This window comes from Brienomyrus brachyistius, chromosome 23 (assembly GCF_023856365.1).
Source record: "Brienomyrus brachyistius isolate T26 chromosome 23, BBRACH_0.4, whole genome shotgun sequence".
Lineage (NCBI taxonomy): Eukaryota > Metazoa > Chordata > Actinopteri > Osteoglossiformes > Mormyridae > Brienomyrus > Brienomyrus brachyistius.
In genome coordinates, this window is record NC_064555.1 from 13,590,573 (window position 1) to 13,618,497 (window position 27,925).

At 41.9% G+C, this 27,925-nt stretch overlaps 3 protein-coding genes across 3 annotated transcripts in view; 2 read left to right on the forward strand and 1 right to left on the reverse strand.

Moving 5' to 3' along the window:
• Positions 1–27,925, reverse strand: part of LOC125718645 (protein S100-A1-like) — a 217,968-nt gene that overhangs the window by 45,607 nt on the left and 144,436 nt on the right. The window lies entirely within an intron of this gene.
• Positions 6,846–16,298, forward strand: LOC125718634 (cathepsin K-like). The gene is made up of 8 exons (XM_048992563.1): positions 6,846–7,004; positions 7,862–7,994; positions 9,134–9,256; positions 11,745–11,897; positions 12,759–12,977; positions 13,400–13,565; positions 15,171–15,279; positions 15,808–16,298. The coding sequence occupies exons 2-8, from the start codon at positions 7,863–7,865 to the stop codon at positions 15,905–15,907; spliced, it is 1,002 nt and encodes a 333-aa protein (XP_048848520.1). The 5' UTR covers positions 6,846–7,004; position 7,862; the 3' UTR covers positions 15,908–16,298.
• LOC125718635 (cathepsin K-like) lies at positions 18,392–27,665 on the forward strand. Its single transcript, XM_048992564.1, has 8 exons — positions 18,392–18,503; positions 19,380–19,512; positions 20,122–20,244; positions 21,102–21,254; positions 22,133–22,348; positions 25,162–25,327; positions 26,116–26,224; positions 26,655–27,665. Exons 2-8 carry the CDS (start codon positions 19,381–19,383, stop codon positions 26,752–26,754), a joined length of 999 nt encoding a protein of 332 aa, XP_048848521.1. The 5' UTR covers positions 18,392–18,503; position 19,380; the 3' UTR covers positions 26,755–27,665.

Below are 27,925 nucleotides of genomic sequence, written 5' to 3' on the forward strand. Positions count from 1 at the left end.
TCAGCGAAACGCAGCCCAGTAGCGCAACACCATGCGCGAACGTATGTATAGCTATGATATAATGCATTCAGAATAATACCAAGTTCTAAACGTTTATTTGTGTTTATTCCAGCAAAACGGGACTTCTTCCCCCAGTTTTTCCACAAACTGGCACCAGGTGTAGAGCCGCCCCGCAGCACACGTTGGGGCTTCTCAACGACAGGCGCTCAGTTTCCACACTGTGTTACAAACACGGGCAGACAGCAAACGGCGCCAGTTTGCCGTCTGCTAACCGTATCTCCTTGAAAAGGTAACGACTAACACAAACTCAATTGGAAAGAAATTCGCTCAACGCAAGGTTATGTTGTAAGTCAGAGCCCATCTCGAGTATAGAATTCACCTGTAATGTAATAACTGTCCTGAATTGAATCGTATTGGATTTCAAGGAATTGAGCCAACAAGAAAATCAAGCCCTGTTGGAGCTTTGTTTTGCATGTTCTTACAACAGCAATTAATCGAACTTGGTTGCTCTGTAGGATAAAAACAAATGTGCGTTTTCAGCAGATTTGTTAATGCTTATGCTTAAAATATCAGGAGCAAATTAAAAACTAATCAGTTTCAACGTGATGACAATGACCAGAGTCCCTTCAGGCGAACTCCAGTGGCCCCCCTTTACTGTGATTTTACTGCCCTTATATAAACTTGATAAATCATGTCCATCACATGTGACGTGAAACTCTCGGCCAATCAGATTAACATATATGTTGCTTGAACCAATCAGAATCCGCATGATCACCAGGTACCTGCAGGTATGAGATATATATTTACAGATAAACATGGTCTACAAAGATGGTTGTGAGGCTCCATCCTCACCATATAAAAATCACAGCCAGACTCAACATTGAACAATTTTGGTGTTGGATGAACGACACTAGGGCAGTGGTAAGAGTCACCCTTTGCACACACAGCTGTGATGTAGGCAGAAGAAGTAATCTCTAGCTGATATCGAAATATAACAAATAATGGTGAGTCACAAAGTAAGTCTTATCGCCAAATCATAATCGATTCGCTTTCTGATATAAAAGATTCCGTAGGGCGACAATCTAATGCTGAGCATGACTACTGGAGCCGAGGATGCAGGTAGGTGATATTCTTTCTGAGGGGTGAGCTGATGGTTATCAGAGAGGCAGTGTTTGCCCTAACAAACAACCCATAGAGGTGACCGGATACTAGCTAAAGAAATTCATCAGGGCCCCGGTCCTGGGGGGAGGGGGGGCCTTCACAGGAGAGAAATTATTTGGGGGTAGATTCTGCTATGCAGGCAAGCATTTTAATGGTGCGTGGAGAAGCTCTTGGACCGAGGTGATCTCTGAAAGCAGAGGTAATCCTTTTATAATTAGGAGAGACGTGTTTGTGCACAATTTTTAACATTTTTAACCCTAAGCATGGTTGTATGCAGTGGTGGTTCCTGGCAACAGCAATAGCGACAGGGACAATTGCCCAGGGTGGCAGCTTCTGCGGGGGGGGCACCTACTTAGCAAACTGCAGAGCCCCTGCGCCGCTTGGCGCCTCTTACTTAGACCTGAGCCGTCGGTGGTGAAGCTCGTCTTGGGTGCCACACGAGTCCCAACCTGTGCGACATCATTATAAATATTACAGCTCTGTGTCCATTTCTGTTGTCTGTTTGATAATCGTTGACACACAGGAACTGGGGGACAATCAAACCAAGCGAATGAGTCTGTGATGAGTGCAATTTGTTTACCCACAAGCCACCGGGAAAACCCTTCCCCATTTTGAGAATAGAGAACGTCATACCTGCTCAAGATTGTCAAACAGGAATTTGAAGCTGGTCTTTGATTTTTCTCTGGATCTTATTTGAACAGGGCACTGAGCATTGCTTACTGTTTACCCACCATTATCGATCTAAAGAGTCCAGGGGTTGGAACTGTACTTTATCCAGTTTGTGAGACTTAAGATGGGGTTATTCTAGGGTTGCCAGAATAGCGACTGGCTTAATGGTTTTGGTGTCTGGTTTCTGGGTCTGTGGTTCTGACGACTGGCATCTTGTCTTGAGTTTCTGGTTCTGGTTAGCTGGTGTCCCATTCCTGGGATCACGGTTTTCATTAGCTGGAGTTCCGCAGTTGGCGCACTGGGCAACTGGTGTCATGCTCTGGGGTTTGTCGTGATTTTTCTGGTTTCGTGTTTCAGTGCCACTTCCTCTTTCCTGCATTTTCAGTTCTTTGCACTTTGTCTTTTGTGCTCCTCTTTCTGAAGCCATCCATCCAGTCAGCAGCCGGTGGGCTTAAGACCTGACATAGTGGATGAATGGCCCAGTTTGGGGAATTGCGAAAGGCAATGAATGTATTTTAGGTGTCTGCTCTTGTAATAATTCAGCAGGAGGTCATTTTGAACCTCTTCAGCTTAAACTCTTAGACCTTCTGCCCTTTGTACTTATAAACCCATTGAATTTTTTATTTTCTTAATAGAACCTTTAATCCATAAAATGACATATTATGTAACCACTTATGAACATGGAGTTATTCACTGAAGCACCACGGTGTAGACGAGGTATTCTTTAAGAACTCTGAGTCCTCGATCATCATGCAACATGCCGTTTCTCAGGCGCGACGCAGAATCTTTTATCTGAAGAGTCCTTCTTGGTGTCGTCATGAATCAGAACTGATCATTTACCAAAGTTGTGGTATAAACCAAGTAGCAAGGCCATAATCGTGGTACGATAACCTATCGGCGAACCCAGCCCTGCCAGCATAACCAACCCTTCTCCCGCTCATTGTGGCCTCGATTTTACCCGCCGTATTCCAGCTCACATCTGCGCTACATGGCTGGTTTTAGCTGGATCGTTTTACTTCCCTCTGGAGTCACCAAAACTCCCTGCTGCCTCAGAACAGGTGATTCACATTGAGTTTTTCAGCCCCGGAACATCGGTCATTTCTTGTTACCAAAGCGAACATGTTCATTGCAATCACGCGCCCAAATAAGGTTGTGCATAACAATGGGTTTATTACATAACCCAGTTATTTCAGTAAATTACTGAATGATTTTATTTCTTCATATTCGCGATCACACATTTTTATATACACAGCAGCCCTTTTACAGATGCTGTTCCGCTAGAGCGTTCTTGTCAAGCACGCAACAGCATTTCCCAGATTTGAAGCTGTGATGCACCAAATCGTAGCCTTGGGACGTTATACTTTAATCCACACCTGGCATCCGGCACGGTCAGTGCGCTTTGCAGCAGGGAGGGCTGGTAAGAGTGCCCTCTTCTGGTGGAGGAGACTGCAAATGTTAAGTAATATATATCAGGGCACAAAACAACACATAATGGAAAGAGAGTTTAACTTTTCTATATTTTAATATATTTTGCCTTGCATGAAATTCAGTATAAAGTAGCTAATTTAATAAAAACTGCATATAAAATTAATAGTATGACGTGTGCCAGTCAATCAATATTCTTAGTTCATTCTGTATAATAATTATTCCAGTAAGTTGTCCAACTTGCTTAGCTATTTCTCACGATCTGCAAAGGTTTCAAAACCGCACAGCCCTCTTCTCAAAGTCACAATGTAATCATATGACTTCTCTTTTTCTCCACCTGGCTCCTTTGACTCTCTTATCGTACTTTTGGCCACCATTACCAAGTAACCACAAGAGGGCGCTTTTCCGAACATCTGAAATGTCACTTAGGCATGCAGCCAATCAGAATGGGCTGTAGGAAGATGTTTGTCATTCAGATGAATGTGGTCAGTCGCTGCATATGACTAATACCTTCCTTCAGCTGTGTAATCAGACACAAACCTACCACTTAACTGATACAGACGGCTTCAAGCTGATAGATTTTCATATGGAGTTGCTGGCTTTCATTTCTAAATGGATGGATAACAAAGCTGAACAATAAACACATACATATTTCACTGATGAACATTCTGTGGAACACCTCAGGGTTCTCGTTCTGGATCATGTGACTCCACAGAATGTGGACGTGAAACCTTTGAATCTCACATCCCGTAAGTGGACGATATTATGAGGTGTCACCATGACGATCATCCAGACAACCGGCGCTGTTCTCCCGGGCCCCCAGGGTTCCAGGCTCTGTGTCACAGAGTGGAACGTGTGCCTGGTACCTATGAGAGGCGGCGGACAGAAGCCATCTGGCAACACCTGGTACCCGACTCGCACTGCTGCCTCCGTTAGACACCAATACTCTGCCGTGCACCATGCTGGCCACTTTCCTTTGTTTTGATCACGCGGAGACCGTCTCGTGCAAAAGTTTCTAATTAATCACGAAGTCCTTAATAAAATCTGTGAAGCAGAGGCGTCAAAGCTGTGAATCACTACATCATGGAGTTCAGGAAAGACTGAGACTACATATGTGAAGCAGGGAAAAAATGCAATTTTTTACAATTAGTAATAAGTTAATTATGAGGCAACAGAAGTTCATTATAAGCTGACATCAAGATGCCTATATTAATCCACCAACAAGTCATTGTCATTAAAAACATTAAATGTGAAATGAATAACAAATACTACCCTTTATCTTTGCAATATATTTTATTGTGTAAACTATTTCCTTCAATTAACTCCAAACATGTAATTTATGGTCTATTATTATCAGTGGTAGAATAATCAGATTTTAAAAAGCTCATAATGCAATACAAAATAATACAATGAGGCTAAATTGTAGATAAAAAAAAGTGTCACGAAATTATTCCTTGCTGAACAGTACACCGTTTATGAAATAATTGTCTGCAGATAATGTAACATAAAAGATTTTGTCTAACATGTTGCATATATAAAGAGAAAGACGGGCAGTGCATTATTATCACTGTTGTATATTATTATTATTGCTATTATTATTATTATTGCTATTATTATTATTGCTGTTCTCAGTAACTAGCAAACGTCCTGTATTTAGAGGAAATTCTCCACCCTATAGCCTGACATTTCCAGGGTTGTGGGTTGCTGTCATTGACTGTGCACGTTAGGTCTGCGATACCTGTATTGTCATTGGCTGCCTCGCCCCCCCCCCCCCCTTCCCCATTCTGGTAATGCGAGATTAGGTGAACTGGTGCCTTAAAAGTTCCCTTAGTGTGTGGTTATGAATGTGGGCCAAGAGGTGGACTGGCGTGCCATTCAGGATGTCCTCTGCTGTGTTGCCCACTGCTTTCTGGAATAAGCTCCTCATTCCCCGTGATCCTGCTGGGAGGATGGATTGATGGATATGGATCAACAATTGAAGTATATCAATTGCCAACTTTCTTTAAATGTGTTTATTTAAAAAAAAAAAAAAAAAAAAGCTGTACACTGTCACCCCTCCTGTTCAGCGAACTTCACGAATGAGTTGCCCCACAGCCTCTCAGGGGACAATGAGATCAACTGGGGTCTATCTCTGTTCTATATAAAGACACTTCCCGAGAGCATTCATTTTGTTAGACTTTGCAAAACAAGGGCTCGACAGCCATTTGTGACTCATTAACGGAGAGTTAAACAGAAGATTTTCCCCCCCTTAATTAACAGATAAAAGCATCATTACAAGCACTGCTTGTGCGGATTTTGTGGTTCTTATTCTGGAGACCTCAGAGTCCTCTGGCCACTTGTTAGGAATATTAGACGGCGCACCGCAATGAATACAACACACGGCACTTCACCATTAAGAGGGCTACTCGACGCTATCGCTAAATTACTACGAACAGTGCACATGTAGAAAGACATTCCACATACCAAGATAATCTGAAAACAGGAGCTCGTTTTTCCTGTGTCTAATAATAGACTTGTACCTCAACGGAAATCTGAAAAACCCGAACTCGGTTTACTTCAGATATAATCGCCCATGGGGGTTATATTAAAGATAGCCAGTTTACAGGGCTCTGCTTAATTTTCTGTTAGGGGTGCCGATTCCAGTGTTAAGGGTTTATTTCTAAGTTTTAATCCTATCGCTAAAACGTTGAGATGAAACCGTAGTTGAAAATGTGGAAATGGTAAAATGTAATGGAAATCGGTCGTCTTTATAAAAAAAAAAATACATTATAACTGGGGGCGGCATGGTGGTGCATTGGTTAGCACTGTTGCCTCACAGTCTCCGCCTGGGTCACATGTGTGTGGAGTTTGCATGTTCTCCCCATGTCGTCGTGGGGTTTCCTCCGGGTACTCCGGTTCCCCCCCCCCCCCCCCACAGTCTAAAAACATGCTGAGGCTAATTGGACTTGCTAAATTGCCCATAGGTGTGCATGTGTGAGTGAATGGTGTGTGAGTGTGCCCTGCGATGGGCTGGCCCCCCATCCAGGGTTGTTCCCTGCCTCGTGCCCATTGCTTCCGGGATAGGCTCCGGACCCCCCGCGACCCAGTAGGATAAGCGGTTTGGAAAATGGATGGATGGATGGATTACAACTAACAAAGAAATAGTTAAAGCAATCACTTTTCACGAGTTTAGCACGATCAACCCACGATGGCGTTAATAATATAAAGTTATCGGAAAATAAACTTACTTATATAACATACTTTCCGATTCACTGTGTTTAGATTAGTTACTAAATTGCTCTTTAGGAGAAACTGACTGCAATCATAGAGTACAATTTTATACCTCAAACGGCATAGTTAAAGTTTAATCGTCCCGTAGGTTACTTTCATGGTGCGCTGGTTATTCTTATCGTCTTTAGTTATTGTAAAATCATCGTCATAATCACGATGGGTGATTAATCAGTACGGGTTATGGGGAATGGCCAGTTACAGGCAGTAAACAACGCTGACGGAGAAAAAGGTCTATAAACATCACGAGGCAGAAGTGAAAAAAATCGAGAGATCGGTTCGCAAACTTCCACTTAAAGTAACAAACTCCGACTAAACAAATCCATATGCTCGCCTAAAACGATCGACCCACCCCCAACACTCACTTCCTTAAAACTCAGCCTTATTTTTGCGGAGTTTCTAAGCGTCTCTCTGACACAGAGAACGTTTATACCTGTGCAGAAGGCCAAAGTCTTTCATTTCTGCCGCACAACTAGTGTCAGGTAATGTAAATCGTTTTATGTATTTTCGCCTTCGTGGTGTCGTTATATGTTCGATATATTCAAAGAAATATCCGCATATTTTTAGATAGACGTTCAACATAAGGGGTTTAAAATGTATTTATAGCATCTGTTTCTTGCTCTCTATTCTCTATTTTGGTTTCACTTGAGGTTCTTTGTTCTGGCATTTACTTGCATAGCCTATATCTACAATGTAGAACTTGTTGATAATCACTGTTCACTCCGCACAATCATAGCATATCATAATGTTGTTATAAGTCACCGTAGTTAATTTCTTTATATATATTCAGCGTTTGTCAATGAACTTTTCCCACGCCATTGTAAACCACTCTATTCCGCATATATATATCACTATGCACGACCTATGTTATGTTGACATGCATACCCGTACCTACCATTTAGGAAAAGTCCTCTGTATTTTTTCTGCAGCTCCATTAAGCACGATGCATTACGGGTCACAGCTAGGATGGTCTAATACTTTGGACATCGGTTTTGTAAAAATCCTGGATATGGCCCTGTCCCTATGGAATTTTTCCGCAAACATGTCAGTCTAGAGACATTTTTGATCAATTCTGGGTGAACAAACTCTATCGTAGGACAAACAACGAGTACAACTCAGTGACCTTTCTGGCATCGGTTGGTGACTGCATGGATAATCTGTTAAAGGATGCTGTTGTCGTAGTTGTCTTTCAAGAAGTACGGGCTTTGTGCCACAAAAATGGTGACAAATGGCACCAATTGGCAAAAAAAAAAAAAAAAAAACATTCAGTTCAACCCTTTTTAGTGCCTGGATCATTTTACTCACTGATGCAACCCTGCTTACTGCCTCCGTCTCCCAGAATGCTTTGGTACGGAGGTGCGCTGTTGCTTTTGGGCTGGACCCTGGCCAGCTTCAGCGAGGATCCTTCCCTGTCACTGGACGCAAAGTGGGAGAGCTGGAAGACAACCTACCAGAAGGAATACAATGCCCTGGTAAGCCTCTGACAGGCAGAGCGCCCCCTACTGGCATGTTTTGGTACAGATGCAGGCTGAAATGCACATTTGCCCCAGGTCTTTGATTAATGACTCCGGGGAATGTAAAAAAACCACATTCATATGGTATATTTCTGAACATTATCACCTTGGTAACTTTATGGACTCTTGGGTAATAAATCATGTGAATTTCAGCTGGAAAATTGCCAGCATGGAGGTTCATTTGTGACAGTGTTCTGCCCTGAATGCACTTGGATTAATTTAAATACCAAGAGTGGATGAGATCTCTGTGGACCCTCACCCTGTCCATCAATGTGTATAGATACTATTCCGAAGGGCGAAATGAGGCGTTTTGTGAAACCTAGCTATGTCTGACATTGTTCCACAACAGAGTGTCATCATTAAATATTTCAAAGACTGGATTCAGTCTGAACTTGATCCCAGGCTCCTTAAGAAAAACTGTCATTACCAAGACCACCGAGGTTTAACAGTTTAAGAACTTACGGTAAAGTTCTGTCAGTTGACGATAAGAACAAACAGCAAGGCTCTTACATATTTATAAGAACAAACAGCACGGCTCTTACATATTTATAAGCTTCCATAGCATTCCATCCACCTGCATTTATCGTAACTTTTGGACCTGAACTATCTGTTGGTATTGTGTTTTGCAGCACTGAAAATTTGCAGCTTGATTTTGCAGCTTGATTGTCACTCAGAGATTGACTGAAGCTGGTAGATATCGTAAAACCAATGATAAATGTCCAAACCTATTAAATAAAAATTAATCTCCTGGTCAGCAAAAAAAAAAATGTTTGTTTTAATGCTAATTTATATCAAGGAGTATTTAAGCAATACTTGAACCTATCCTCATTGCTTCTTTGTAAATCTGCTAATAAACACGTTTAGAATCCAGTAGCATATGCTGATACAACTTACTTATTTTGTATGAAACCTCTGACAACCTCCAATATAAATCTTGCACAGTCAAACCCTGTATTTTTCTCCATTATCTAAGATCAAGCCAACTCCCTTGAAGTCTGATTTTCTAACTTGTTGCATCATCCCAGCAGACTGTTATCTGTCAAAGAATATTAAGTGAGCCTTGGGCTGGACATATAATTTAATCTTTGACTTCGCAGGATGAAGAAAGATTTCGAAGGGCCATCTGGGAGAAGAATATGCAGCTGATAGAAGCCCACAATCAGGCATACGAACTGGGACTTCACTCCTATGAGCTGGGCATGAACAGCCTGGGAGACATGGTAAGGCTCTGACAACACGAGCAGTAGCTGTTCACGTTCGTTCATGATTCGTGTTTGTTCCAGGTGTGTTCGGTTTTTCAACTCCGGACATCAACAGTGTCTTCTGACCTGAGGCAGATTATTGCATAGGCTACCCTAGGCTGTACCCTACGGCCCTGGCAAAACAGGGGCCCCTGCCAGCAAAATGAGGGGCCCCACCTAGCCTTGGGAAAAATGAGATGGTTACATTTATTAATTTGATCCACTGGTGCGATACTCCCCCCCAAATCGGGAAATTTTACCGCCGGCATGTCCTGTACTGATTAGCTGATCATTAAGGATCACTTTAATTTTTTCTCGTTTCTCTTTCGGCTCCCGCCCACTTGGGGATCCCCACTGAAGTTGATCTGGTCCAGGTTCGACAACCATGAGTCGAAATACGAGTATTATGATAAGGAGGTCGAGACTGAGGACTGTGGTTCTTACCCTCGGCAGGTTGACATGAGTCCTTTGGAGCTGGGGTGTGGAGGGGGAGGCAGGGGCCCCTACAGGGGGGTGTCATTTGCCGGGCTGTCTAGCGGCAGGGGAAGAGAGTTTTATCCTTGACCATCTTCGGGCTGCACTGGAGAAGACAATTCTACCACCTGGTTGGAGCAATTACCAACCACCAGCTGCTTCCTGTTAGCATTTCTCACGTTGACCGTGAGGAACAGCATTGTTGGTGTCCAGCTGTGTGGTTCCGATCGACACCTGCTGGTGTGAGGCAGATTGCCTGTGGATCACTTCATCGTAATAGTCACAATAGGCCATGTTAAAATACCTCACTGGCTCTGCAGTTGAGTAGCATTCCATCTCAGGTTTTCCCCTGGCTGTGCCTGAGGTAAACTCCAGCCATCTCAACATGGATGGACTGATGGAAGGATTGACGATGGAAGGACGATACCTGGTAGCTACCCCACCATACCCCAGTGTCACCAGAGCAGAAACGCAGGTCTCTGGGATCTCAGGTCCATGAAGAATAATTTGGGAAGAGACCTCATCATGTTTTTCAATAACAGATACTGAATGTCAGAAGTAAAATATATCCTAAAATTGGTCGTGTCGATTAGTGGTGTTAGGGATGGGGGGGGCAGTTAAAAAGGACGGACCTCTGATTACTATGTTATTGTAACATGCAGATCTGAAAGGCTCTGACGTCTGAGTTCATTGGCATTCGTAAAAAACACACACGCTCCAAGGTCAGCGGCGAGCTCCTCCAGACTCGTTCTACTGCCTCAGTGTTATTTTCAAACAGAAGAGCCGCTTACACTACGAGGCAGCAAAGTCTATTCACCTCAGAAAACTGCAGCATAGACAAACACATAAAAAGATGCTGCCGCAGTTTGTTTTTTATCTTACGTAACAGAATGACTAGTGGGGACACAAGCTTAAACCAAGTGAGAAAGGAAGGACCAAAAATGACTTAAAATCATAAATTGGGGTTTTAGGGGAGGCTTGAGCCAAAGTCATGTGCTTCTTCAGTGTGAATTTAGGTTCCTTCCATGGCATGTTAAGTTGGCGTTTTGTGGTAAAAACCCCCACCAATGAACAGAACATTGGTTTCTATCTGTCAGGTGAGTTCCACAGCTGTAACTCCATCTCGCAGCTGCTCAACATCATGTGACCCGAATGCTGAGAGTCCATTGGTGGATCTGAGTTAATAGCACAGTGCTGTGTGGCTCTGTGACTATAAGTGGCTGGCTGATGTACTTTAGATGGGGGTCTGCCCTAGTGTTCACCCCTCCCAATTTGACATGGGAGGGAGTCAGGCATTGGGGTATGATTTGATATTCCAGATTGGAGAAAAAAATCATAAAAGGCCAAAGCAAAAAAAATAATAATGCAAATTTGGAAGTACTAGGGAATGTTGAAATGAAATACTTTTTCCATTATCTGTGCACTGGCTGCCTATTAGATATAGGGTTGACTTGAAGGTTTTGCTGATGGCGTGATGGTGTTCAAAGCTCAGCGTGGGCTGGCCTTCATACCTTATGGACTTCCTTTGTTTCTGTTCACCATCACACTCTCCCAGATCATCCGACCAGTTGCGTCCCTGTTCCACCCCGGTCTTGGCTTAGGATCAGCGGGGTCGCACTTTTACATTAGCTGCTCTGTGGCTGTGGAACAAGCTTCTGTTGCATGCTAATCCTTCTCTGTTAGCCTATTTTAAACTGAACTAAATATCTTTCTTGTTCTCTGTAGCATTTTGATCATTTGGTGTTTTTTGTCTCTTTGTCTCATATGGTCTTTCTGATTTTGTGTGTCTTCCTCTCGTATTCGATTTGGTGTCACTTTTGTATCTGATAATGTGCCACATACGTAAAATCTGAGTTGAGATTACATCTGTACCTGTATAGGAACTACATGCTGTGGGTTAGAAGAGAAGAATTATTCAGGCTTAACCAAAATGACGTTGATGAAAATACCTGCACTGGACCAACCGGCTACTGTTAATTTCCTTTTCCCGTAGACAAGCGAGGAAGTAGCTATGAAGATGACTGGGCTGATAGTGCCACAGATCACAGAGTCCAACAGCACCTTCCTCCCTGCTGGTGACCTGCAGAAGCTGCCGAAGTCCATTGACTACCGCAAGAAGGGTTATGTCACCCCAGTCAGAAACCAGGTCAGTGCAAAGGATTGTGGGAGGAGGCACGGTGTCATGACCTGCGCGAACGATCCTCCTGTGTGCCACGCCCTCCTCGCTACCTCATGTGAATTCCCGATTGTGATCACCTGTTTCCTGTTATTTCAGCTTGTTTTGTGCATTTAAGTGCACGTCAGAGTGTGTAACCCCAGATCTGTCATTGATGTTGTGTGCTGTGTTTCCTTGTCTGCCCTTAATAAACCCCGTTTGCTCGTATTTACGGCTCCACTCCTCGTCTGCACAGCGGACGTAACACTTGCGCCAAAAAAAATTATACTTTTTACCACTTTATGCCAATTTGACTAACAGTTTGTGTAGCACAACAAATGGGTGAAAAAAAAACTTGCGTAAAACAGCATTGTGTAAAACAACAAACCCTTCCATAAAGTTCCTACTCAAAATTGTAATTAATTGCATGAGACTGTTACGTGTCTTTACTGTTAACTCACCATCACTCTCCATAATCGTCATTCTCAAAATGAAACTGATTATTGAGTGCTTGCTAAATTCAGCCATACATATTTCCCGTGCATTTATTCACAGGTTGTATAAGTGGGTGGGCAGAGTGTATGGGGTTGAGCATCAGCGCTACTTGAACTCCATGTGACCTTTTATACTGCCATTGATTCACAGGCTCCGGTTACAATAACCCAGAACACTCAACTTTGAATTGCCAGGAAACTAAAAAACTGACGACGTATTAAGCATTTTGTGGCTGCGTTAGATATCAATATCTTTTTCGTGTACTGGAAATTTTCTCCATTAATAAAGACAATGCTGCCCCCTGGCGGACAAGAAGTGACAGGTAATTTTGTAACCTTTCTGTTTACCGTGCTGCAGGGTTCCTGCGGCTCCTGCTGGGCTTTCAGCTCCGTGGGCGCCCTGGAGGGCCAGCTAATGAAGACCACGGGGAAGCTGGTGCCTCTCAGTCCTCAGAACCTGGTGGACTGCGTCACCGAAAACGACGGCTGCGGGGGCGGTTACATGACCACCTCCTTCAAATACGTGCAGAGTAACAATGGCATTGATTCTGAGAAGGCCTACCCCTATGTGGGAGAGGTGGGCAACAGATCATGTCAGTATCACATCAGTGTACCAATAATAAGAAGGAAAATCAAATGAGAGGGAAAAAATTAAAGGATTTTACAGGGAGATTAATAGTAATTTCTGCATTAATGAATGCTGAGCTGAATGTAAAAATAATCAGTTCACTCCCAGATGGAAACTGGAAATGGAGTCTTGGAATAAACAAGACAAAAAGTACTGTTATGCCGCAGGTTGCAATTAATTTTTCCAATAAATCATCTCAAAAATGCATCCCAACAAAAACAAACAGTAAACACATGTTGTGTCGCATACTTTGTACTGGAAAAATCCTGCCCTGATTGTCAGCCGACTTGCAAGACCAATAAGTCCCAGTACTTCCCTCTGAGGTGGCCTCCATCCATAAGCTGTGAATAACCCACTGCTATCTCTCTCAGGACCAGTCGTGCGCCTACAACGTGTCGGGCAAAGCAGCCATGTGCCGTGGCTACAAGGAGATCCCACAGGGGAACGAGAAGGTGCTGCAGGCCGCGGTGGCCCAGGTGGGGCCCGTGTCCGTGGGCATCGACGCCAGCCTCACCAGCTTTCAGTTCTACAGCAAAGGTGAGGGGAAGTCGAGTCGGTTCCTCGTGTGCTTGGCTGAAGCACTAAAGCCTGGAAAACCTCAAGCCGATTTTCTGCTGTCGAAAGCCATCAGGTTGTGGATCAGAGCCAGTGACTCCCTGTTCCGCTGCCTTGCATGCCACAACTTGTCCCCCTTAGCGCTGTTTTGGCTCACTGAGCATGTTGCATTGGTGTTGAAGCTAGCTGGTGACACTGAGCTCATTGATTGGGCTGTATGCCAACTAGGGTGACCACCTACTCCATGTCAGGAGGGAGACTATGAGCTATGACAGGGGTTGTTAATTTCCATTTCAAATAAAACGACCTGCATTTCACTTAAGCACTGAGTTCTTGCTGTGTGCTGATTGGTCAGTCTCCTATAATCATGCACGCGTCACTAATGTTAATATGAAACAGCTGGATGAGTCTTTCAGTCAAGGAAACAAACTAGTAAAAGTATAAGACGAACCAAACAATTTAGCCAAGCACAGGAGCTTTTCAGATTTAAAGTAGTTTGTAAAAGCTGAGGTAGCTCATACTGTCCCCCCTGAAATGGATTAGGTGGCCACCTTAATGCCACCTGTCACCTGTAGCTGTGCCTGTGTATTCCGGCACAAATTTTCACAGTTGAAAGTAAGGGGCAGGAGCTGGTCATTTGTCAGCCCCAGTGTTAGTTTTCTGCTGTTGGCTTGTTCTGTAGCCAGCTTAAGATGCAGGATGGACCACAGGGTTTTCTCAAATAGCTTTGAAAAGAATCGTGGATGGTGTGAGGGAGACGAGAGAGAGAAGAGGAGGGTTATTTCCTAGGACGACTTTCACTATAACTAACGGAATTACTGCTGTCTGTTGGCTCACTGGAATCTTTTTTTTTTTTGTGCGACTTTAACAAGGAACCTATCTAATGATAGGTTTTGAGGCGCTTTTGCCTCCTTTTCGATTTTGCGGATGACATTGCATTGTCGTTAAACAGATTCACTCGCACTGCTACACCCTTATTCAGATGGTGCTTTTCTACTACATTTTGACTGTACGAGTGAGGCACACCGACTGAGACCAAGCATGGGAAACGATTACCCACAATCCCACAGCGAGAGAGAAAGAAGAACCGTCGGCTCAGTTATGATCACATGACCTAGGCAGACAAAGCGTATACATAATATTCCTATTGGAAAACCTAGCTCGTTTACCAAGTTAAAATTTATTTAAAAATTTTGCTCGTCTTGCAAAACACTCGCAAACCAAGTTACTTGCAATCCGAGGTTTTACTGTATAGCACATTTCAAAACCAAGTTTACAAAGTGTTTTACCTGACAACTAAAATACACAACAACAATTTAAGAATACAAGAAGAATATAAAAACAAAAATATGATAGATAGATAGATAGATAGATAGATTGATGGATGGATGGATGAATGTGATTGGTTAACATTTGCCTGAGCTAAACTCCGCTTTGGCTCCCAGTGGCGCCCGACCTGGTCCCTCATCCCAAATCTTACCGTCGAACATAACAGAACCTGACTATTGATTTAAAAAATTATATCTTAATGAATAATGGATGGGATGCAAGTACTATAAGGAGCTCATGTTCCACCTCTGTCTGTAGGTGTTTACTATGACTCAGAATGCAGCCAAGAATTGATCAACCACGCAGTGCTGGCTGTGGGTTATGGTGTCACCCCCAAGAACAAGAAGTACTGGATCATCAAAAACAGGTAGGCCTGCCAAAATTTCAAATTCTCGAAAAGGGTGTTTCCCTAATCATGTCCTCTGGGACCTGCAGACAGTCCATGTTTTAGCTTTCTCCCAGCTTCCAGTAGGGTCCCCGCAAACCACATTGTAAAACACTGCTCTAAAAAATATCTCTATTCTATTCTATTCTATTCTATTCTATTCTATTCTATTCTATTCTAATTTATATACATCATTGTTTACTTCTCTTGAACTAGAGCAAACTTCAATTTACCATGTCATGTCAAATAACTTTCGATTGTACTTACGAACCATGTGAGCGTTAGTTTTTTCAGATTTATCTAATTTATCAAGTGATGTTCCATGCAGACGTAATCAATTCTAACGGACCTATTTTAATGGATGTACAGTATTTGCCACTATGGTAGTTTAGTTAAATGTGTTTGATATTGTTAAACTGTATATTTGACTTCTCCCCCATAATGATGGAGATACACATCATGACACTGACTGTCTCTCTCTCTTTTTCTCACTAATTTCCCCCAATAAAGCTGGGGGGAAGACTGGGGCAACAAAGGTTACATCCTGATGGCTCGGGGCCATAACAACTCCTGTGGCATTGCATCCCTGGCCAGCTACCCCATCATGTAACCACTAGGAGGCGCCAAAGAAGTGAAAAGAGTGGGACGATAGTAGGTGCACCCAAACTACACCAGAGCATACTAGCCATAAGGGATGACTGTTACCTTGCACCATATCTGCCTTGTCGTTTCCATGGTTTCTGTCACATGTCTTAAACCATGGCCATTGAGATGTTCTGTCCTGTGATCTGTGTCATACTACACATACTCATACAGAAAATATACATCGGATAAGTGCAAAGTGCAACTTCAGTAACGTCAGTCATTCCAGAATATTGCACACTTTCTCCACTGTGATTCAGTCTCATTTTGTCATTGTTGTGTACTTTTTAAACATTAAGACAAATGACCATTGCAGTTGTTGATGTTTGATCGATAGAATAAAATTAAATACATTTTTACACGTGTGTTGCATTGATTTGTATTTGTTATACTTCATATATAATATGTGTGAAATGATTGTCACTGTTGCTTCAAAGCTGCATCAGTGCACTGGTTATATGGATATCTATCCATGCTCAGACTGTCAGCATAACAAGCAGGACAAACCAGACCTCTCTCCGCAAGGCCATTGACTGACTCTCTGGGCATTCCCAAGCCAGCTGGGGGATGTCAGTCGTCCAGTGTGACCAGGATCTGCCTCAGGCCCTCCTCCCAGTGCGACCTGCTCTTAGGAGCTGAGCAGGTGGCATCCTTGTGAGACGCCTAAACCTCTTAATCAAAAGGAGATACAACTCTCTTTCAAGGTCTCTCTGAACTTTCCTCCCTGGCATGCAGCGTGAGCTCAGCAGTGCTGCGCTGGCGGGAAATGAATCCCTCAAATGTAATGCAGAGAGGGGAGCCGACTTAACCCAAAAAAAGTTATGCACGCAGTTTTATGATTGTTTAACAAGTGCATTATCACACCACACACACACACAGACTAACAGACAAAACCCAGGAAACACACACCACCCACACACTATCCACATGCTAGCGACTCTCTGGCATGATATCAACAGACAACAACATTTAGCGACAAACGTTTTCCAGCTTGCCTGTGTCAACTCGAGTACCTTGTTAGTCAGTGCCGGTTGATACGCTAGTCCCAGGGTCCTCTATTGTGGGTTTATTTTATTTAATTTATTTTTGGATGTCCATTTGCTTTTTTAAAATCTGCACAAACACTAAGCTAGCTGCCTCCTTGCAGTTCCGTGGGAAAGTTGCTGATTCAAAGTCCACCCCACGTAGCTTATGCTACGTTAGCTAGCTCACGGTCACCCAGACAACCAATCAAGGGGATTTCTGAGGATGTGAAAGGTTAGAAACAGACTGTAACTTTGGTTTTAGCAAACTACACTGGCATGAATTATGTAGTAGCATTTTAAAAAGAAAATAAATGGGGAAAAAGTATTATTATATTTATAAATATTTATATTTATAATTTAAATTCACTAAATCTTCACTGGGGGGGGGGGGGGTGGGGCAGTCCATTTGAGGAGCGATGTCCCCATCTCCCCCCGGAGTGCCACGCCTGAAGCCCAGCATCCCCATAGAGGTAAACCTGGTTTCACACAATTGTTCTTGAAGAATTCTATGAAGAATACAGTTTTCCAACTTATAAGGACTCCTTTGGTGAGAAAGTCTGTGGAGATGGGCGAGACCAGCTAATAACCAGCAATGACCCCATGAAAGGGACCAACAAATACCAGTTCTGTGCTCATAGTAGGGTTACCAGGTTCATCCCAGTGTGACACATTAAAACTGGACTGTAAGAATGAGCCGGAAGGACCAAGACGGATCAGACCTTCACAGTGGCTGCTGACTCTGGGTTTTGGCACATAGGTGGCGCCATATGTGCACAGTGCTCCCCCTGTGGTTAAGCAGAGCTCTGCACATTAATTCTTTCCAACTTGGTCCACCAACCTTGGTTCTATCCAGATCCACCTCCGCATTAATTGCTCCCTTATGCTATGCAATTTTGTGTTTATATGAAATTAATGGTAGTCAATTTCTTATTTGAAACAAATGTATAAATACTAAAACAGAGTTTGTGGTGTTTTAGAATGAAAACCAGAATGCTTTACATATACTTGCATACAAACTTGTTTTAAATGTGCGAATCATTACGAGATAGAAATGACGAATGTTTCAGGAACAGGAAGTTCAGTCATTTCATTTTTAATTATGAAATGATTCTGAACAATTTAGATTGTCTGTTCTTGCAACCATGTAAGCGGAGTGTGTTAAGTTGTACTAAAGTGTTTCTTCCAGTTAATTGCTTGCAGTCAGCTATATTCACCTTTGCCAGACTCGGCTTATACCAGTGTAACTTTCCTTTATATGATCACATAACCCTAATCTGATAAGAAAAAGATGTAATACAACAATTAAAAGGGATAATTCAAATAAAAATAATACAAAACACATTGGTAAAAAAAATAATTGGTAGTTCAAGTTCAGTTAGAACTGAAAGCTAATTTAGCATCTGGGCAAGTGAAGACATCACTGCACTAGTGAACTTAAAATAATCCCAGTCCACCCTTTGACTTCCGTTCAAACGCTTCCTAAAAGCATTTCAACTGTATTCAAAGGACAGTCTTGACTTCTGACCTGCAACAGAACAGGTACATTATCATTGATTTCAGTTTGGTATAAAATTAATATGTTTTAAAATATAGATTCGAAACTATAATAATCCATAGCGCATAATTCTTTATGAATTCTTTATCTTGTAACTTTGTTTCGGTTTCATTTATTTAATATTTTTAATGGAGCTTGATTTTTCTTCAGATTATTAGATTATGCGTTATTAAAATTACTGACAGATTAATTCTCTATAGAAATGTAAACTTATACGTGATGTATAATTAACGGCATTTCTAATAATTTCCCGCGACTTACTTAGTAGGTACGTACAACTTAAGTGCAGTTCGTTCTGTTTTTCAACGCAGGCAGTTAAGTTCTGTTATGAAAGTATAAAGTTTTATTTAAAAAAAAATTATCTTAGCATTTACAATATGTGTGCACATTACTTCATTTATTATTGTTATAGTAGTTGAAATCGTGGGTGTTGCAGTTTTGAAACAAGTTTGAACACCTCGTTTGATCCCACAATAAACCCTGAGAGCTGATACTGCCCACTTCTCTTGGTTAACATAACAGAACGTCTAGATAGCAGACATATGTTGAAATTACATTGATTCCATATGAGACAAAAAGGCTGAAACAACGTTGATCTTCAGTCTTTCACTTTATATTAATATCGAATCAAGCTTTTGCCGCCATCAGTTTTTCAGTATTGAAAACTGACCAAAGATCCATTCAGTTTCAACGTTGATAATTTAACACTGACCATAATTCAACGCATACAACCATAATTTAACGTTGAAACAATAACACGATGCTATCTGGGACGGCATCAAAAGCAGACGGGAATGTAGCAGAAGCGTCATTGTTCTGAGTCTGAATTGTATAATTTGCCTACTGCCGTTTTGTCACAGAATGATTTGGTGTGGCGGTATTCTGCTGCTGCCCGTCTTGGCGCTGGCCAACTTCACTCAGGGTCCTTCGCTACTACTGGACTCGGAATGGGAGAGCTGGAAGACCGTCTACGAGAAGGACTACAACAGCCAGGTAGGTTCATGCACGATGACTGAGAGATACGGCAAACGTGCTCTTTTTATCCCACTGATCGGTATATACTTCATTAATCGGTTATGCAGTTCAATAACTCTGGTTAAATCTATATAGCTTTTTAAATAAAGTTACGAAGACGCTTTTCTGAACCATCTAGTATTTGATAACTTATTCTAATTATTTAATAAGTGAATCGTACTATGGATTTCCACAAAGTTATTCAGAGCCTACTGTAGAAGTGACTTATTGTACTACTCTTGGTCATCGATGAGAGTAACTTCAAACTGCATCAGCCTTGGAGCTCCGAGCTAAGTTAAGCCGCTACTCCGTATAATATTTCCAGAAGTTGCAGATTACGGAGACTTTAGGATTAAACTTCAATGAAGCTGAGAAAGTGAGAGTGAGGCTTAGAACATTATGTGGGCTTCTCCAAAACACCAGTGAAGATGGAAGAATGGAGAAAGACTCCACCAGATCAATGACAAGTCATGTATCAGAGTTCTGATGACCTGACGGAACATGCTCAGCTTCTGACTGTGAAAGAATGAGCTCACCACAGCCTGGACCAATAAGAACACTGTTAACGGATTGGACTGGAACTTTCAGGGGGAGGAACAAAGTCGGAGGTCCATCTGGGAGAAGAATATGCAGCTGATTGATGCCCATAACCATGAATACAAGCGGGGGATCCATTCCTATCAGCTGGGGATGAACAGCCTGGGAGACATGGTGGGTACCTCTTTCAGTATGATATATCCATGGTACCTGGTACTCTCAGTGTTGCCTTGCCCTTTCCTTACTTTTACACTTTCCGTGCCAATTCATACTTTTTTCCTTCATCCAATATGACCAATATGACCTTAATATGACAGATCTCACATATCAAGCTTTTAATAATTAGTGCGGCTAAAAACTTTTTCCACATCATCCAACAATTACTAAAAAGTACAGTGAAAACAATGGCAGGTATATATATCCAAATGGTGTCTTCTTACAGAATCACCCAAAGTTTATTTTGATCATGATCATTTTCCTTCCTCGTCCTTTTTCGGCTCCCAGGCTCATTTTGCGTTGTGTCAAAAGAAGTCGCTGAAAAACAGTGGAATTGACCACGTATTAAAAATGTCTGTTACAAACCTTATAATGTTTAGCACATGGGCATCGCTGAACCCCTTCTACTGGAGCATGTGCTCCAGCACCTATGTGCTTTGCCCCAGTAAAATCTCACATTCAAATCTTATGTATAATAGGGGGTGGGGGGGCCTGTGTCCCAGCAGGGCTTTATGCATGGGCGTCGCCGCCATTAAATCTGAGGGGGATGTGTCCCCTTCACATTTAATAATTATTCATTTGGACCCCCCCACATTTAACATAAAATATTAGTTTTATCCCAGTGTGCCCCCCCCACATTCAAAATGCTTCTGACACCCCTGGCTTTATGTCTAGCAGCCCCCTGGTTTACCACCTAAATGTAATATGGCTAAATACACTGATCTGCAGCGGGAACTTCCCTGCAAAGATGAATACTTTGTTATCAAAAAAGAGCTGCAACAGATGGCACTTACGTTGATCACTAATTTGTACAGACGAGCGAGGAAGTGGCTATGAAGATGACCGGGCTGAGAGTGCCACGGTTCAGGAAGTCCAACAGCACCTTCCTCCCTGACGGTGACCTACGGAAGCTGCCCAGGTCCATTGACTACCGCAAGAAGGGTTATGTCACCCCAGTCAGGCACCAGGTCAGTGCAGAGGATTGTGGGAGGAGACATTGGACTAGAGAGAGCAGATGATTATTATCTTTTGTTTTCTTGTATTTCTTGACTTTATATATTGGTAAAAATTCTTGTTTGTAATAAATATGAAAATGTAACATTTCAGCCAATGCTAAGGGCTACTTAAGGAAGAAAATATCATGCTCATGAAAAGCACTTCATCTTCTCCTGACATTTTAATAAAAAAATAACCCAAAACACAATAGCATGGGTAGGATAGGAAGTTCAAAGACTTGAGTTTATAAATATACACAATTTACTCTTAAAATCCAAAGCCTTTGTTTTTCTGAAAGTCACTTTTGATTTTGATTCACCTGGTAACTAAGATATGTCACTTAACCAGACAACAAAAAGGAGGAAGAAAAGTACAACGCAGATGAAAAGATAGATGTAACTAACAGATAGCGATGTTAGGTTTGATACTGAAGCTCATCACACCCAGAATCAATCAGGCAGTGAGCATTGTTGTTTTTGAACAAACATAATATTTAATGAATCTGTGTCATCAGCTACAAGAAATAGTGCAGTCGGTCCTGGGATCCTTTTATTTAACTGGCTTGAGGAAAGACCCCTGCCTCGTGCTGAGTTTGAGCCTGTTTTTCAACGGCTAATGTGTAGTAACAGTTTAAGAAATTTATATATTTATATCACCTAATTTGAAACTGAAACTATACCACAGTAAGACAAGTACATTCCCAAGGAATTTTAATTTCCCCTGGTTAATGCCATTGTTGCTCAACCAGATTCACGAATGGGAAACTCTTATTTAGAAAAACACAGTCCTGCCCCCTGGTGGACAAAGAGAAACTTGCAGCCTTTTCAAAGATGGGATTTCCTCGCTGCAGGGATCCTGTGGCTCCTGCTGGGCCTTCAGTGCCGCTGGTGCCCTGGAGGGCCTGATGAAGAAGAAGACGGGGAAGCTGGTGTCACTCAGCCCTCAGAATCTGGTGGACTGTGTTAACCAAAGTGGCTGTATAGGAGGCTTCATGACAGATGCCTTCAAATACATCAGCACCAATAAAGGCATCGACTCTGAGAAGGCGTACCCTTATGTTGCAAAGGTAGGTCTTTCAATTAATACTCATATCAACATTCCTCTGAGATTTTCTCACAAAAACAGATCTTATCTATGATCCATTGTATGTAGCTTACTCTTGTAATTCCAGTTCCATTCTTCACAAAATGTTGGCGAGGACGAAACCAAGAAAATCTGCTTAAATTTTCAAATATGTAGATTCAACAAATTGGCAATAATTCAAAACTATAGTCCAAGTAAGGTTCTTACTCAGTGCTTTATTTGTGCTGGAGTTTGCCCTACCTTAGTTCCAGGACCTTGGGATCAGAGCAGTCTGTACATTAGCACCTCTTAGGTGTGTCTGACATCTCAAATGCTACATCCAACATAATAAGAATAACAGATACTTTATTGATTCCTTGACGCCTCCCCCAACTTGCTCTCTATTGGTTAGAGCAAGTTGGCTGCAAAGGGCGGCCGCCCACAGCAGCACCCAGGGAGATGGGGGTTAAGGGCCTTTCTCAAGGAGCCGCAGATATACTAAGACCAGGTCTGAACCAGCAACTTTCTGATCACAGGCAGAAGCTTAGTCACACGCAAACCTAGCTTATGGTTCTCCTATGGTTAGTTTATGCTCCAGGTTATTATGCATCAGAATGCGCCGCAAATGTTTTGGGAACTAATGTTACATGATCGTTCCTACAGAAAATCTGATTGGAGGTTTTCCTGATGGTTCTTGTTTGAAATGGTTAGGGGAACGTTAATGCAAACAGGTTTCCACTTTACAAAAGTGAAAATGTTCCATAAACCAAAACATCTATTCAAAAACTATAGTCATATTTACATTTAAAAACTTTCCTGGAAACCATCGGACAACCAAACTTTCTGGGAACGTTCCCGTAACTAAAAACGAAACGTTCTGGGACCGAAAAATTGTTTGGATTAAACTTAAAATTAATTTGAATTAAATAATAAATGAAATTTTAACTAAAGAAATGTACATTTATGAAAATCGTTTGTGTTGTATGATTTTTTGACATACACCGGCATAAATTAGTATGTTTGGCTTATATGACTTATGATTTGAAAAGGAAAATCCGCACCAACAACCGAACCGCGCGAAGAAAAATCCACTTGTTGTCCATTAAAATAGACAAGGTTACAGGGCAGGTTGTCATAGCAAAATAATTAAAGGCAAATGCTAAAAAGACAGAATAATATGAAATTTTGGAAAATAAACAGTCATCGGAACCCAAGCAGAGCAGCAATAAAGAAGAAAACCTGACGGAAAACATCGAGGAGAGGAGAAGCGTTTGTGGAGGCTAATGGAAAGGACAACAAAAAGGAGGAAGAAAAGTGCAACATATGAAAAGATAGATGTAACTAACAGGTAGTGATGTTAGGTTTGATACTGAAGCTCCCAAGCTGCCAGAAAAAAATAAACCAGTAACACAAATCACGGTTCGAAGCGCGGTTAGTTCTTGGCAACAACACGTGATTAATGACGTCTGAAGCTTCGGTCAGGACACAACCACCGCGTTGGCTTTGGAGTGATAAGGAAGCGCGAATCCCGGCCGTCGTGCTGCGGGGGTCTGCTTTGCAAACAGTGAAAAGAAAGTAGTGATTGAAGAAACGAGTACGTGTGGGAGTTTGAGAACATACAAACAGACAGGCTAAAAACGTGAAAAAAAAATCAACATTGTGTTATTTATATATGGCATTAGAAATGCGTTTATTTTACTTACCTTACATTATATGCATGCAACAGTATATTGTCTACATATCAGATGTTTGGTCTGTTCTTAGAAATTGTTATAATAATGAGACGCCATCAATGTTGAGTTTTTTTCTCATTTATTTATGTGTTAACCTACAATGACCCTAATGTGCATTAGTAAGATTGTGGCGACAGAGTGAAAATGAATATAAAATATGCATACGTTTAGTAATAACCTCGTTGGATGTACCATTTATTCATATATAATTAAAAACTCAGGCGACATATTTAGTGTTTATAATGGCCTTTATTCATAAGACAACAAATGATTTCACAAGTAAGACATAAGCCGACGTACTGGTTAAACGTAGCTCCTGCCAAGTTAATAACTGCTTACCTTTGACCCCCAGGTACATTGACGCTTGAGAAGGGTCTGGTTGCTTAACACTGGGTGTCCTCCGCTAGCAGGTTCTCCACTGTGGGGCTACTTCTGGCTGGGACATGACTTTATGCACACTTCAGGAATGGAGGCAAAGTATAGGGTAGACATATTACTCTAATTCTTAATTATTATAAATTAGTAGAATTTGATTATAAATTAGTAGAATAGAAGTTCAACTTTCAACTTACGAACTTTCAGACATACTAACGAAGAGGACTGCAAGTCCAAATTGTGTTCATTGGGCTCCTGTTTCCGCAACATAATTTTTTTGTTCTGGGCGCTAATTCCGCCTAGTATGACTTCTGTCCGCTATTCCCGCCGCGCAGCAGCGTAGCGTGCGTACTCCCAGCATATTAGTTTTTGGACTTACGTATACCCTTAAAATGATGTTGAATAACAAATTTCAAGTTACGAACGACCGTTTGGAACGTGAGTCATTCGTAAGTAGAGGAGTATTCAGGTATAACGTAGGATATACCACCACTAGGGGGAATCAGATGACCTCTACAATCACGCTGGGTATGATGTTAGCGCCACGTCAGGAGCTAACCTTTATAATTCAGCCTACTGAGTTCTCTTTAGAAGCGTCATGTCTGGGCCAGGAGTGGAACACCCTCCTTAATGTACATTCCTGTAGGGCTTCCCAGTCAGACTTTACCAGTCAGACTTCCTAGCTTGACAAATTCTTTATATCCATCAGGACCAGGCATGTGCCTATTATGCTTCAGGAAAAGCTGCTATGTGTCGTTGGTACAAGGAAGTGGAGTCTGGGAATGAAAGAGAGCTGCGGGTCGCCGTTGGCAGGGTGGGCCCTGTGTCCGCAGCGGTCAGTTCCTTACTGGACACCTTCCGGTTCTACAAAAGGGGTGAGATTCCCTCCTCAGCTGTTGTGTGGGTTGCCGTTTAACAACGTGCGTGTGTGTGTGTGTGTGTGTGTAGGCTGCCTGTTTCTGTTTGTCCAGAAGGAGGCTAGACTGTGTTTCTCTAAACAACAACAAATTTCCCATTTGTGAATCTGATTGAGCAATGCTGGCATTAAACCAGGCAAGAAAATTACAGGGGAATGCACTTGTTTTTCTGGGTTATATTTTCAGTTTCAAATTCAGTGATATATGCTCAGTGCCTGGCTGATTCTGAGCACGATAAACATCTTATGGGTGTGTGTGATGAGCTGGAATCCATAGATCAGGTTAAGTGACATTTTTTAATTATCCAGTTAATCAGAATGAACTCTGACTTTTCGAAAAACAAAGGCTTAAGATATCAAGAGTAAATTGTGCTTCCTGTATGTATAAACTCAGGTCTTTGGACTTTCCATCCTACTGTATACTATTGTATTTTGGGTTTTTTTTTTTGTCAACAAAATGTGGGGAGAAGACGATGTGCTTTTCCTTTTTATGCACATAACAACATTTCCTTCCTTGTGATTAGTCCTCAATGTTGATTGAAATGTTAATATTTTTCATATTTATTGCAATTAAATAATATATAAACAATGTAAAAAGTCAGCATCAATAACAGAGAGAGAGAGAGAGAGAGAGAGAGAGAGAGAGGAAAAGGGATGATCTTTCTTTTCCCTCTACAACAAAACGAGTAAAAGCAGACCGAGCAGTGAATCATGTCAAACTTGCAGCATGTCCTTTGTCTGTGTTAGGTGTATACAATGACCCCAGGTGCAGTGCAGATGACATTGATCATGCAGTCCTGGTCGTGGGATACAGTTTCACCTGCTGGGGAAAGAAGTACTGGATCATCAAGAACAGGTGTGACTGTCCACAATGTCTTTCATGTGATTGGCCAGTTTCACTGGCTGCAGCTGGTCTTTAAGGACTATGGAGAACTGATGCACATATATATTATCTTCCGTACTACAGCGTATGATGTGCCTGAAACTGCACAATAGAAAAAAGGCATGTTTATAGTTTATAGTTTGGGTTTTTCCACCAGAAGTGGAAGCCACAGGGATCATACACAAATATTGTAACCCTTCCCTGTACTATAGGTTGCTTTGGATAAAAGCATCAGATAAATTAGTTTATTGTAAATAGATAAATATGTAAATCTGTGGGACGGATAATACTGTGCAGGCGAGGGAGGCGTCCAAATTCGCTCACCTCCTAGATGCAAACTAAATCTCTCCCCGTATTTATATGTGCCTCTATCTTTTTCTCTCTTTTTTTGTCACTTTTATAGCTGGGGGACAGACTGGGGCATGAAGGGATACATGCGATTAGCGCGCAACCTCAACAATATCTGTGGAATCGCCACCATGGCCAGCTACCCCATCATTTAACCACTAGGGGGTGCTATACCAGTGAAAGAGGAGATACTGGTGAAGAGGTGTGGGAGAAGCAGAAGGACCTTGCACTCAAAGTGGATGAAAAACAAAAAAACGGGAAAAACTTCATCCAGACATTGAACATCATTGACGACTGCAGAAATTCACTCATCGAAATACAGCTGTGTACTCCAACAGCCCCCACTGCTTCCAGAGCTGCAGTCGGATGACTTGCACTAGATAACTGCATGATTTGTTGGGAGTGTCGTACCAAAATTCTTTCATAGCCATTGAGAATGAGGAAGTGGTTTCTTTTCAGCCTTCAGATCTATGCCGTGTGACACACTTTGTTGTTCTGCTCAGTTTCGGCACTTTAAGATCACTTAGAACAGGAGAGGCTAATTTTATCCACAAACAGCCAGTGTTTGTGTAAGTTTTTGGGATAAACTTTAGGTCAGCTGTTCAAACCCAAGTGTCAGATCTCTTCAGCCAATCAGTCCTCTAATTAGTAATCGAATTAGGGAGTTGCAGCGAAAGCAGGAACACACACAATGGATACGGAACTTCCTGGATAATAATGGCCACATAATAAGAGCAGACACAGAATAAGAGTGTTAAGCATGTATCTGTGCCAATATGATAGTCAGATCATCCATCCGTAGTATTTTGCAGTGTTCTTTTGTGAACTTCTCATACGTTTCCTGAGAATTCCTGTGTAGATTACTGAAAATGGAAAGGTTTGTCAAATGAGAATATATATATAATACAACCCATAAAAAAATGCTTGTAACGGTGAACTTGGTCTTTGAAACGATGCCCAGAACCATAAGTGTGATTAATTTTTATGTCTGGTTTGTTTTTATCAAAGAAATATCTCTTCTGATAATATTTTTATTGAGAGAATGAAATAAAAGCATGCAATCAAACCTGAGTTCTGCTCCTTTTTGACTGAGCCGAGTTATGCTGTTAGCACTTGGGTTTGCAGTACGGCAGATGGAAGGTCAGTGACTTCGGATAAAGAGGAGATTAGAGGCTAGGCCAACTGCAGAAGGCATTTACAATTCAGCACGACTGCATAATAAATGACCATATACAGGGTGGCCCACACAAAGGTAGCCCCATATACCAATTTATTAATATGCCTATTCAGGTTACTTCTATGTGGGTCACCTGGCAAATTCATGTT

What these genes read in the sequence shown, in the direction of transcription:
- LOC125718634 (XM_048992563.1), top strand. Translation starts at nt 7,863, where the DNA reads ATGCTTTGGTACGGAGGTGCGCTGTTGCTTTTGGGCTGGACCCTGGCC. An exon ending in CCTACCCCTATGTGGGAGAG is followed by an intron (nt 12,978 to 13,399) that starts GTGGGCAACAGA and finishes TATCTCTCTCAG; the next exon opens with GACCAGTCGTGCGCCTACAA. An exon ending in CTTTCAGTTCTACAGCAAAG is followed by an intron (nt 13,566 to 15,170) that starts GTGAGGGGAAGT and finishes CTCTGTCTGTAG; the next exon opens with GTGTTTACTATGACTCAGAA.
- LOC125718635 (XM_048992564.1), top strand. Translation starts at nt 19,381, where the DNA reads ATGATTTGGTGTGGCGGTATTCTGCTGCTGCCCGTCTTGGCGCTGGCC. An exon ending in CGTACCCTTATGTTGCAAAG is followed by an intron (nt 22,349 to 25,161) that starts GTAGGTCTTTCA and finishes TATATCCATCAG; the next exon opens with GACCAGGCATGTGCCTATTA. An exon ending in CTTCCGGTTCTACAAAAGGG is followed by an intron (nt 25,328 to 26,115) that starts GTGAGATTCCCT and finishes TGTCTGTGTTAG; the next exon opens with GTGTATACAATGACCCCAGG.